Raw genomic sequence first — 13,217 nt, forward strand, 5'->3', positions numbered from 1 at the left:
TCACTTGACTTGAAACCCATTAAATATTGGGTGTGGACACAACAAATCTCTAGAATCTGATACAAAAGAGATCAGGTTTACAATGTGACTTAAATTGTACTTAAATGTAGTTTAGAGAGACCAAAGAGGAACATCGGGAAGTTCTTAACATACAAGATTTAAGACAGTCTGGAGACTGTTCCGTTATTAAAAAAAAAAAATGTAAACAAAGATGAGCTATTAACAGTATCTGTATCGCCTCTCTTTATCTCCACTCACCTCGTGGACGTTTAACTGGTTCTGACCTCGACATAGCTCTTTATAGCTGGTGGTGAATTCCCCAATGAAATCGTGGCTAGAGAAAAGAGACAAAACCTGCATGATCTAATGTTCATTCAGATGCAGAAGGTACAACCCTGAGAGGTAGAAGATAAAAGTAGGAGGAATTAAAGCACAACTACTGAAGCATAGATAGAATCTGATCAAGTAAGAAGACAATATTGTGAAAGTGACAAAAAAATAATTTATAGAGTAATCTGTAGACAGTGCACAAGACATGTGGAAAAATGTATAAATTATATGAATTATCACTGTGCTTTTAAATGCTGTGTGTGTGTGTGTGTGTGTGTGTGTGTGTGTGTGTGTGTGTGTGTGTGTGTGTGTGTGTGTGTGTGTGTGTGTGTGTGTGTGTGCATCCATTACCTCCCGTCTCTGTCCCAGTCATACACCTCCACTTTGATTGTCCTGTAAAACCCATTGAGGAGAAGACAAAGTGTTGAGCACATTTATGTAGCAGGTGAACCACCTCATGTCCTTGAGGGGAAACTTCCCCGAAAGTATTTCTGAAATGGTGGCGCAGAAAAAGCTATTTAAGCTCATTCATTATTAGTAAAAGATGAATTAAATGAATCAAAGAGAGCCTGCTTTGTGTTTGCAAAAAAATACCAAGACATTCAACCGAGACCAATACAGTTGAGTTTCTGTTAGTCTTGCATACCGAAAAGTTTTCACAGCCGGTTGGTAAACTTCCATCAATGATTAAATAAGTTGTGTACTAGTTAGTTTGTGTTTCTCACAGAAGAGAAACTTTGGGGTTAGTTGCCAGAAGTTTGGCATTTCAAGCATTCCTCTGCACATGCCAAAGATAGAAAACTATAACCTCTCGGGAGCGAGCATGATTTGCAAGTTCCTGAAATAAGTTGGAAGGCAAGAAATCCAGTAAGCCTGAGATAATTCACTCAGAAAATAGGAAATTGCTTCCTCTTTTATTCTTTATCTGATGGGAAGATCAGTGGCTCCCACAATCAGCAGCTGTCAATCATGTGTCTCTGAGTCCAGGAGGAGGCAAGGTGCTGGAGGGCTGCCCTGTTATCCTGACCTGAACTCGTTCTGTCTGCCCTTAATCCATGTAGTGCAGAGAGAAATATGGCAAGAATTGTAACGTCAATCTGTCGTTTTCTCACTATAATTGAGTTCTCTACAGTCTACACTACAGTACTCAGTGTCTATGATTGAGGAATTGCTTCCACATGGCTCTCAACATGGCAATGGCTAAGCTGGCATCGAGAAGCTAACTGTACTAACAGTGCAACATGTTATCAGATATCAACACTCAGTCAGTGGCCTTAAACTTCAAACTATACGACGCTCCAAGAACCCGTTTAGTGTTCAAAATGTCTTATAGAGAACCTTTAAATACCGAAACAACATTTAAATAGCCCGATATTCAGATTTCAGAGTAAGAGTGAGAGAACAATCAAATATTCCTTGTACTCTTCACTAAAAAACAAATGTGTTTTGACACTCAGGGTGGCTGATTCCCCAATGATGCGTCTGTCAACATCAATTTTCTCCAATGTAATTTGACTACTAATGATCATGGTCATGAGCAGCTCAACGACACGATCAAATTTACTGGTGAAGATACAACGAATTAGTTCCTGGATCAATCTTATTTCGGTTCCTAAACCCACTGCATGTTTTAGTGGAAATGAGATTTCACTCTCTGATTGCTATTGAAGCCAGATGATTACATGAGACACCTTTCGAATAGCTATACAGTTTCGAATGAGGCTGAAAGACGTGACTCAAGCGATGACGTAAACACAATCATTTCTGCCTTTGATATACAGGTAAAAGATGAGCTCGGAGGAAATGTGAGGCGCATCGGTCATATGACCTCTCTTTTGTTCCGCCTTGTCCTTCTACGATGTCTCACCTCTTGTCTTTTCTAAATGTGTGAACGGTGTCCTTGAGTTTTGACTCTTGAGTGTAAGTGTAGTTTGTCTATTATCCAGGTTTTTGTGGAAGAATAATTCATCAAATACTATTATTCTGTGATCTCATGGTGTAATATGGCCAATGTAATTGGTGTCTCCCCTGTACAGAAAATATATTGTGTGTAAGTGGCTCAATCGGTGAAGTTGGCATTAGCTATTATTTTTCTAAGTCAAAGTCAAACACTCAGAATTACTGCAAATACTGTGAATCAAAAGCAGGCCAACTGTAATTATTACTAAGCCAGTGTGTGTTTAACAGAGTTTAAATTTGATTTGTTGAGAAGGAGTGATTCAAAAGAAAGAAAATGGCAGTGGCTCTGCTGTGTAGATTTTGGAAATAGAGAAAGCCAAAAATGCAAACTGCAGATATTTCCCAGGAAACGTCAGGAAGACCCCGAAGATTTATCTCGCCATCAAAATCCTCAAAGGGAATCAAGATTCGTTCATGCTTCGACACCATCTGTCTGACCCAATTAGCTTCTGTAGGCAGGTGAGGAGAGACAGTATGAAGTGAAGAACCTCGCTTGACACCCAGCGTGGCGGAGAGGTTGAGGTTTGACATGCTCTTTGACGACTTCTACACAGTCTCATGGCTGTCTGGCTCTGCACACTTTCATGCTTATGCTCACACACATGGGAAGGCACCGCTGCTGTTCTAGCCACCTGTCAACATCTATAGAACCACGCGTACAGCACTTTTAACTGTCTCTCTCCTCTTATATTTTAATTTCCTGCCAAAACTCCTCCAGCTCTTCAGGTGTCCCGTGAGGCCTTTTGCTTTGAAGAGATTCAGATAAGATAGGAGATGCCACTGAGGCAGAAACTTGAAATGCCGGCAGTAATATTTCACTCTCATAGCAGCAGATAAAATAATGGTTTAAAATCAATAATCTAAATTTGACCATACAGCTAAAACCATTTTGAAAGAACTTCACAGTATATGGAAACCCTGGGATTTCTACTGGGAAATCACACTAAGTGTAAAGTAGGCGTGAAGTATGCTGAACAACCTGTTGTACATCATCATGCCTTTTACCTGTCATAGTCTCCGTTGCAGAGCGCTCTGACGGGGATGGAGAAGGGTTGCCACATGGGGTTCAGCGTGTTTTTCACCACTTCAGTCTTGTGGCAGATGGTGAACCTGGAGACGCAGGTCAATAGGGATTTAAAATCGTAAAATACAAATCTCTAAGGAAAAAAAGCCCTGTGATGAAATCTTCCTGGTCTGCTTTGCTTCGAGACCATGCCTGGATGAATGTATCTCAAAGCTGCTGAGTTGAAGGGATTTTAAAAAAAAAATCTTTCAACCCTGGTTCACATGTTCTTTGATCTCCACACCCTGTGACCTGTCTTTGATAGGCTAACGAAAGAGGCCAGAGACAAACTCACGTGCCATCTTCATTGCTTCTGTAGAAGACCATGAAGGGGTCCGACTTTCCAAAGAAGTCCTTTTTATCAAGTTTGTTGGCACAGAATTGCATGGTGGCGTAATCCTACAGACAAGGGAAAATAACAGAGGGTCAGAGAAATGAAAAGACAAAAAAGTAAAGGACATTGCAAATCCATGCTTCTGTCTCTGTTTGCCTCCTGTTGTTTGTTTATACATGATGTCTGCCAAGATATAAAAGCACTGAAGCACCAAATAAAAGCAAAGTGCTGACTGAATCCTAATTAGAGCAGAGTGAAACCAGCCAGTGGCTGCTCGTTTCCAGAATCTGCAAATGCTTTCATTCATTACCATTTCTCTCTTATGCTACTTGGGTATAACAACAGTGGATGGGATAAGTGGTATCAAATTGAAAATACCTTGTGCAGCATATAATTAGTATGAGAGACCATACAGAGGCACAGCAATGGATTCTAAACCCTGCATAAGGGGAGAGGAGGGGGGGGGGGTGTTCAAAAAGGATGTGGAGGGTGTGAGTGCAGCTAATGATACATTAGAAAGACTGATATTACCATAATTATATTCATTTAGGCAGCTTTTCAATGACTGCTACCATTACAAGGACAATGAACAGGCCTAAAAATGGTCATGGTTCCAGATCGTCTCCCTGTGGTCAAGATATTAGTCTGCGTTGTATGATAATGAAGTATAGTGGGCGCAGTCCGGGCAGGAAAATGTCAATATCAGAAGAAATTCCAGAACTGGACACTTTTATCTCAAGACTTACAAAAAACTTTTTAGATCCTTGGCATACCATGAATGCAAGTCAAGTGTCTAATTTGTATATTATAAAGAATGAGATGTGATACCAGGAGACATTTTGGGGCCTTCAACCGGCAGAAAGAAGAGCTGCTTTTAACCTGCTCGTCTCCTGAGCTTTTAGATTTTGAAGTGCGGCTATTAGATCTGAGTCAGCATGGTGCCTCACTGGGTTTCCATCGATTGCGTTGACCCAGATCAGTGTGGCGCGCTCCCTCTCTGACCTGCCCCTCACTGACCCCATCACACCACTTAAAGCCTTTGACAGGACGCAGACCAACCTCTGGGGCAAACGCTCTGAAAAATATGGATGTCACTACATGGATAATAGATTGTTTTTGAATGAAGCTAATTTGATTATTGCCTTTGTATTGTCTAATCACACTTCATGTTACGAAGCAACACCGTGGAAATGTTAAGACGAACGCAAAGTATAGAGCAGATTGAAACAGGCAGTGAAAAGTAAATGAAGGGCAGGGCTGCTGTATCTTATATTTTCATTCTCCAATCTAATTTTCAGTTGATTTCTGTGTTTCTACTGTACCACTTCTACAATCCCAGAAGATAATCTTATTTTTATTTTTTGTATACCCCGGACTTGGATCAATAAAGCTTTTTAGAAAAAAGTTAAGATTGTCAGTGGGGTGGCTTTCACTAGAACATCTAATTGGGTTTCAGCTTCCATTGTGGCTTGTTTTGAGGATTTTAAGTTTGCTTCGGCCAGTTATCCAAACCCTTAAAAATAGAGGCATTCTATGACTGTCCTGCTTAACGCTGACACGGCCTCTGCATTTACACTATCATGGCCACACTGCGCCTCAAGCCTTCATTAGGCACGGATAACACATACCCACTTTGGTGCCTTGCAGTGTTCTCTCATTAAGTGTGGAAAAAGGCAGAACATGCATTTCAGCCACTGAGGTTGAAGAGCAGCGGGGGAATACTGAGTGCAGTCTGTATCCTCTTTTCCATTTCCCTGCTCCCCAAAGATATCGCTACATGCGGTAAGTGTTAGAGCAATGTACACTGTCACTTTCAGAGAGTCAGACTGGTCGCTCAAAGAAATACGAGCCAATACTTGAAATGAGCCCTCGGGTGAAGGATTTCTATCAATGTGAGGAGCAGTTTTATAAATGCACAAAAAAAAAAATGGAATAAAAAACTAAAGTGATAAATTGAAGAATACTTCCTTGAAGGAAAGACATCATACAATTCAAGAAGTTAATGGTAATTGGGCTTATCAATGAGTATTTGAATGGATTGTCCATCTGAGTACAAATGAATGGTAAGCTCGTGAGTATATACTATACATACACTAGGAATAACTACAGTACATCTAATTATGAACTAAACCATACTGGAACAGGCAAACATTTATAAAATATCTGTCATATGTAGAGTGTTGTGTGGTTTATTTAGATTTGAATCTGCCTGAGCTGCAGCTCGACTGTGAGAATGAACTGAGAGAGAGAGCCAGCTGCTGCTCAGCATGTTACATGTGCCAGAGTTAAGGATAGCCAAGAGGAAGCCTTTGATCCATGCAGAGGCTGTTGCTATCTCTAATGATACCTGGCAAATCCACCACGAAGGTGAGAGCCAACCAGCCTCTTGGTTAACAATCCCTGGAGAACTTCCCCAGCCGATTCCCACTCGGCTGATTTCAGTTTCCCCAAACAAGAGTTGCAGAGTTTCCCTCAGGCGAGGCAACAACTCAGCTGCCGCCATGTATTGGTCACACGCGGATTATAAAGTAAACACCATCCAGATGGATGGTAGCAATTCCAAACTGCTTAAATTCACAGGTGTGGCACCTGTTCTCACAGTGGGGTCTTCAGATTATTCAATTATAGTACATGTTTTCTCTCAGTTCCCTGTTCTTTACTCAAACATAAGGTTTTTCTAGTCAGGGTCAAACTCTGTGTAAACAGGGTAGGTCCAGAGTGACATGTCAAGCATGTGTCTATCTAATGGAGTCTGGAAGAAAGGAAATGGTAATTTATACCAGTTATAATCATTTGCATTTATATTACAAAACTTGAAGTGGTGCTTTGCAGTGATTATGTGAACTTCTATCTATGCAGCTCCTTTGCACCTGGTGACTCACCGCAGCCCCTCAATGACTGTGCTTGCTTCTATCCAGCAAGAAACAAATCAGAAATGCAAAGTCAAGGCAGTTTTATTATAAGAATGGCTTATCTGTCTCTCTCTAATCGGGCACGGATTAATAATCAGGAAATAAATGGAGCTCTCCATCAAACTTCCTCAAAGATCAAGCACAACAACTGTGAAACCAGATACTTTTTAACTCAACATGTATGACTGAAAGTTACAAAGCTTTGAGCCATTAGATGTCAACATGCATATCATAAAACATCCACACAGTAGTTGCTACTCAAGGACTTGTTTATAGCCTCCGAGGGAGGCGAGTTGTTCCGGTCAATAAGTCTTGATACTTCTACTGGCAGCAGTAGATTGAGATTGCTATCTTCATTTAGCAGTGCAGATAGAAAGCCAATGGGCATCAGTTGACACAGGTTATTAACACAGATTCATGGATTACCACACCACCCATCGGAGGAAAAGTCTGCTTCAGTGATGGGAACGAAAGCGAGCTCATTAAATAGGCATTCAAACTCATAGCATATTCACTATGTGTAGAAGTTCCATTTGACAAACATAATTGCAAAGAGACACGCATATCCTGCTGGTTTAATGGGGGCTGTTATGACACAATACATCTAACTGAAGCCAAGGCTATTAAACAAGCCACTTCACTCAGTATTTGCAATATGGGACTTACACAAAATGCACCATTTCCCAACAGTGTGTCGTAAACAATTTCACATTGACATGCTGTAATCAGTTACACTCAATGTGTTCGATTGAACTTTAATGTGCCATTGTTAGGGCCCAATTCAAATTAGATCAGTGAACGTTGCAAGACATTAATTATGACACCCACGTTGTAAGCAAATGATAAAATGCATGGGTTAAAACCATTTAAACTTACTCTGCAGTTTCCCAGCTCCTCCACAGACAAGATAATGGTCCCACATTTTTTCCCAGGTATGCCACTGTGAAAACAAACGGTAATCATTCACTCTCACAAGAAATATCGTACACAGCACAACAATGAAGACCCATCATCTTCATCACCTTGTATGTGGCTTAAATGGCATCAAGAGGCCTCCTATTGACTTTTGCATTTACTACTTACCAAATCATGTAATGCAGTAAATGGCACACACCTATGATCTCAAGTTTCTCCATGCTTAATGGAAGTGAAGATTGTAGTTATTTTAGCAGCATCATTAACCTTTTTTGGTAAGTTTAGTTATCTGCTGAAAGAGCGCTTAAGAACATCTATGAATCTATGAATCAGTGATTATATTTCCACTAGAGAGTATACCAGACTTAAATAATGATAATAATGAGAAAGATCAACGCTAATAAGGCTTTTTATGCAACAAAGTTTTCATTTGAAGCTATGTACAAGTGTATTTTTACATATAATTACAGCTTTCATAATATCATTCATGACAGAATGTGATGTTAAAGTCTGACAGCTCTAATGAGCACGTTATTTTGTTTCATCACTGTAACTGACTCAAAAAGCAGTTATAAATACAGGCTTTTGACTTTTTTTTGTACAATGTGGAACGAAACAGCTGAGAAACAAAACTCCTCTGATCCCTGTTTACTGAGAGTTTAAAGCTCTGCGGGTCTGCAGTTGTTTACCGCTGATTCTCGCTCCAGCAGATGATCAAGACATATCGTAGCGCAAGAGAGGTTCCTGTGTGTCTGCATCTCTCTGCTGCACCTCTTCAGTAGCTCAGCAACCCAACGGTGCTCACAGAATAGAGACAGAGTTGTTCCAGTTTGTTCTAAATGTTTTTTTTTTAAGTGGAACACAATTAGATCTTTTTTATATCCAATATTTCCAATGCTCTGCATTCACTGAAGCTGTGCTATAAGGCAGAGCCCATTTCACTTAACACAGAGCAAGACAGCATATCTACTTTCCCATTATACAGAAGCACTCCAAATGCTGACACTCCTTTCATCTTTCCAGATAAAGCAGGAAATTACACGGTAGTCTTGCTGTGGCCATAGCTGGAGAGCAAATATTAGAAGGTCAGACGTGCTGCAGATCCTCATTACCTATGACAGTTCATCTGACTGGAGTCCATACGGCTAAATGGGAGGTGGACTTTGACGACAACGGCATCTTGCAATTACGCAAACCTGCAATAGCTGAACATACAGTACTAGTTATACCAGGGGACCCCAAGTATTATGAAATATAGCGTGGCTTCCTTTTGCGCATCTACTTTTGAAGGAATTGCTTGTAGTATTTTTAGGAAATGGTACAAGGTGCTTCCATTAAGTTTTACTGGTCTGTCTCAGGTTTCCAAGGCCCTTAATATATGCAGTTTAATACTCCATAAAAACAACAGTAGTCCCTCAAGTATCAACTTTGATCAACCTTAATATAAATCCACTGACCAATCGGTAATATTGCGTACCCAGTGGTGTGTGCAGGGAAAGTGTCATCCTTTGATGGGTCAAATGTGTAAAAATGAACCCATCAGACTCCGTGAGAGGGCAAGAACACCTCATTTTCAAGCTCCAAAAGTACTAATTTCAAGGTTAATAAAACGTCCTTAAATAATTTATGTTTATAAGTCGCCACTGAGAGAAGAGCTCAGTAACCCTCTCACCGATGGGGCCAGTAAACCCTGCACACCGCACAGATCAAGTTATCCCCCTCTGCTCACGATAACGACCAGTACTCTTTTCAAACTTGCGAATGAGATTCAGTGATTTATAAAATGTCCTCTGCAGACGCGTTGAGATGCACCAGCCTGATCAAATCTCTGCTGCTGAGACGAAGGCAGGTACCAAAGGGGCAATGATCTTTTTAAATTAGGCTTGCATCATTTAGTGCTACATTTTCTCTGACAATAACTTGTTAGGTTGAAGAACAAATAAGCGCTGACTGCATAAATACAGTTCCTGTGGCACAAGACTTCCTTTTTATGGCAGAGACTGACAATTGTTTCCGCCAGTTCTAACAGCTTCTGCACTGCAATGTGACTGCTGATGATATGAAGTAGCCTGTATCAAGAGACCTCATTCACTCAGCGCTCATTCACTGGTGGTTCGTTCCTCAGTGGGAAAACGCTTTGATGATGAAATTATATGAAATGTGCTGCTGCTGCGCTCCTTGCCGCACATCTGCATGTGAACAAGGCCAACAGTCCGACTACTATGAGGACCTGACAGTAGTTAATCAGTTGGTCATGTAAATGTGTATTTGTCTTCACTGATTCTCCGCTGCGCAAACATTTGACTGTTCAAATTACAACAAGCAAACACCATAAGGGGGTTTTGTGATGTTTACCAGCCAGGCAATCCCCAGCTAAGCAACTCATGTCAACAAACGATGTGACAACTTCATTTTTTTGGGTTGCATCAGCAAGCGTATACACGTCCACATACAGTATAAAGTGGAATATAACATTGTTATGGATTATGAAATTGGATTGCACGCAACCTTTCAGTCGGGACCCCCCAAAGGAATGTATAAAACATCTTCTGTACCAGTGTAACTTCCCCCAGAAATATAGACTTCATTGAGTGTGTCAGAGTCAAAGTGTGCATTCAAATGAGTTTCTAACGGGGGAGTCGCAGCAGGTCAGAGGAAGAGAAAAAAAAATCCACAGTTCTTGGAACACGTTGGACAACATCTCGGCACAAGCTGTTCAAACTAACACGGACATGATTATTCTGGTGGGTCGCGACTAGAAAAGGTTGAGAACATCATCACAAGCAGGAAAGCCAAATAATGTGTTGCTATAATGTCACTTTGTAATTGTGTCATCCGGTAGTGAGAATGCTGCAGTAATGTAAACTAGAAAATTTCGCAAGAAATTTTGAAAGTGTGGCTACTACTGCCGTAAGACCTCGCAATATATAGCTTTTGTTTCTGACGCCCGTCTCTCCTCCAAAGCACTTGAGTTGGTTTGTGTGTTAAACTGATTGGCTGATATGAAGCACCTGCGTGCTGCCGTCGTCATGGTGACCAAGTGAGCGCCAGCAGACTGATTAGAGGCAGACTGGACTGTGGACTTAAGGAAATAAACTACTGAACGTCCTGAACACACACAAACGTATATGAAATATCATATGACCTTATTAATGATCACAGTGTTGACAACTACACAATATAAAACACACGTAAACGTCTTTGTGTGTGTATGTATGTGTGTGTGTATGTGTCTGTTTGTGTGTGTGTGTTTGTGTGTCTGTTTGTGTGTGTGTGTGTTTGTTTGTTTGTGTGTGTGTATGTGTTTGTTTGTGTGTGTGTATGTGTGTCTGTGTGTGTGTGAGACAAACAGACAGAGAGACAGAAGTCATCTGTGTTGTGTGTGCGTGTGTAAGTGTCTGTGTGTCTGTTAAACTGCCCTAACGAGAACACCTGTGGGTCGTTAGATCAAAGGTTGCCATGGTGATGACTTCAAAGGGACTTCCTTACGCTGAGCTTAATAGACCTAAATACTGTGGAACTCCTTTCAAACTATTTAAAAAAATGGTACTTTAAAAGCCACTATTGCTTCGATATCGCATATTGAGCGTTAGGAAGACCTGATGAACAGATACTGTGACTGGCGAGTCTGTACGATAAAACATGTGTCTGTACGGGCGATTTACAAATCAGGTACGAGTTTCAGGGGAGACGTGGCTTTGGAGGGAGATTTAACATGGCGGCGGATGGCAGAGCGAGGTGGACTTGCTCTCACATTCAGTCCGATTTCAAGACGTCTGAGTCTGTTGGATTCCTATCGACCGCAGTTTATGACAGAAGACAAGATTTCCAACGTTTCTATCCAACAATGGTGTATGAAGAGTGAACATTGTGGGAGTAAAGACAAAATACGTTTTATTTTTTTAACAGTTTCTGTCGCTTCTTCTCACTCTGTTAATTGGTGCTCCACCCTCTACGAACGTTTCGTGAATTTTTTTTTATGTTTTTTGCATTTTTCGGGAAAACGTACGGGCGAATCTCTTAGAAAAGTCATAGCTCACGATTCCCGCGCAAACCGCACGTTTCGATGTAATTTTTGCGCATGTGCTGGCAACGCTCTGGGAGGAGTAGTGGTTTGACTATAAGAAGAATAATAATAACTAGAAAGAGCATTTCCTGCTGAAAATGCGTTGGAATGCAAAAAGCTGAAGCTTATAGCTGAAATATTTGAAAGAAATAGCTGAATATAGCTGAACATAGTGCAATATAGCTTAAATTAGCTAAATATAGCTAAATATATTTGAAAATGAAAGAATAGCTGAATATATGTAAAAATAGCTGAATATATTAATATAGCTGAAAATAGCGGAATAGATGAATATATAAATAAATAGCAAATCATTATTGAAAATATAGAAAAGGCAAAATACCTACTGAAACATTTTACAGTTCAAAGTCATTTAATTGAACTGTTGAAAATTCTTGTCGTTTAAATTTATAATTGGAAAAGTTGAAAGGAAAACTGCATCATCTAAATCAGGGGTGTCAAACATACGACCCGGCCCGCCACAGTGTCCAGTCCAACAGAAGAAAAAAAAAAGTTTTTTTGAAAAATTAAAATCTGTCATAGGTGGGGTTTGAACCACTGACCCTTTGCTCCTAAGGCGGAGTTGCTAACCACTGATCTACAGGTGCAGTTGGTGAGAGACCTGATATTACTGAGTGTCTACAAAACCATCCGTCAAACCTCAATGTGAACGTCAGTGACGCTGTTAATCCTGACGTTTATAACCAAAGTGACCTGCACACACGCGCGCGCACACACACACACGAACGTGCACGCGACCATAATAACACGTTCACGCGCGAGCACGGCCGTTCATGTGCGCCACCCGTTCGCGTGTGCGGCCGCTTACGTGCCTGCTGCCTGTAGATGCACAGACCAAAGGGCTGCTGCTGGGGACGGACCGGCTCTCCCATTCAGTCGGACCTCAACACGTCTTATCTGTTGGATTCCTATCGACCGCAGTTTACGGCAGAAGACAAGATTTCCAACGTTTTGAGCTATAAATTATGTCCAAAGAGTATACGGTTTGGAGTAGAGAGCAAGTTTAAAATATGTGTATCGCCAAGTGCCCTCGCTCTGGAGTATTACGTCACTGCTCTGAGCTGCCCAACACACAATAATGAGAAAGGCAGAAAAGGTGCGGAAAAACTATAAAACGAAAACGCCGACAGTTAAAACAATATAGGATATATCGAAAAGATGAGTAATACAATAACAGCAAAAACGTTTTGTCAACATTTTAAAGGTGGAATGGTGTCTCTAGCTGGAGGCATGACAGAGCCTTTCCCTTTTGAAGTTGAAGAGTTGAAAGCGGATTTGAAGATGTTCTTCATTGGAAACCATTCATTTTTTTTTTATAAAAAGCTGAATAATTTTGAAAATTGAGAAAATATGAAAAATGTAAAAGCGTAGATTAATATCTAAAGGTTTTGTCAACATGTGAAATTTTAAATATTGTCTCAAGCTCAATGTATGAAGAAACTGTAAACGTTTGAAGTTGGAGATGATTTGAAGATTTCCCCATTGGGTCCCATTATAAATAAAATCATAAAAAGCTTAATAATTTGGAAATTTGAAAAGTCAGAAATATGAAATGTCATAGCCATCGTCTCCTTAACTAGCTGAATATTTGAATAATTGAACTTTTTTCTGTAACTG

The 13,217-nt window shown here is 40.5% G+C and overlaps 1 protein-coding gene across 2 annotated transcripts in view; it reads right to left on the minus strand.

The window, feature by feature from the left end:
* cpne5a (copine Va) overlaps positions 1–13,217 on the minus strand; it is a 77,636-nt gene that overhangs the window by 22,193 nt on the left and 42,226 nt on the right. For both annotated transcript variants that reach the window (XM_068597045.1, XM_068597044.1), the window contains 5 exons: positions 7,475–7,538; positions 3,648–3,751; positions 3,295–3,399; positions 682–723; positions 259–334 (listed from right to left, as the gene is read on the minus strand). In XM_068597045.1, the coding sequence (XP_068453146.1) occupies positions 259–334; positions 682–723; positions 3,295–3,399; positions 3,648–3,751; positions 7,475–7,538 (391 nt within the window). The remainder of the gene's footprint in view (positions 1–258; positions 335–681; positions 724–3,294; positions 3,400–3,647; positions 3,752–7,474; positions 7,539–13,217) is intronic.

Source organism: Clinocottus analis, unplaced genomic scaffold (assembly GCF_023055335.1).
Source record: "Clinocottus analis isolate CAN_PGR_092001 unplaced genomic scaffold, fCliAna1.0.p SCAF_4, whole genome shotgun sequence".
Taxonomy (NCBI): Eukaryota; Metazoa; Chordata; class Actinopteri; order Perciformes; family Cottidae; genus Clinocottus; species Clinocottus analis.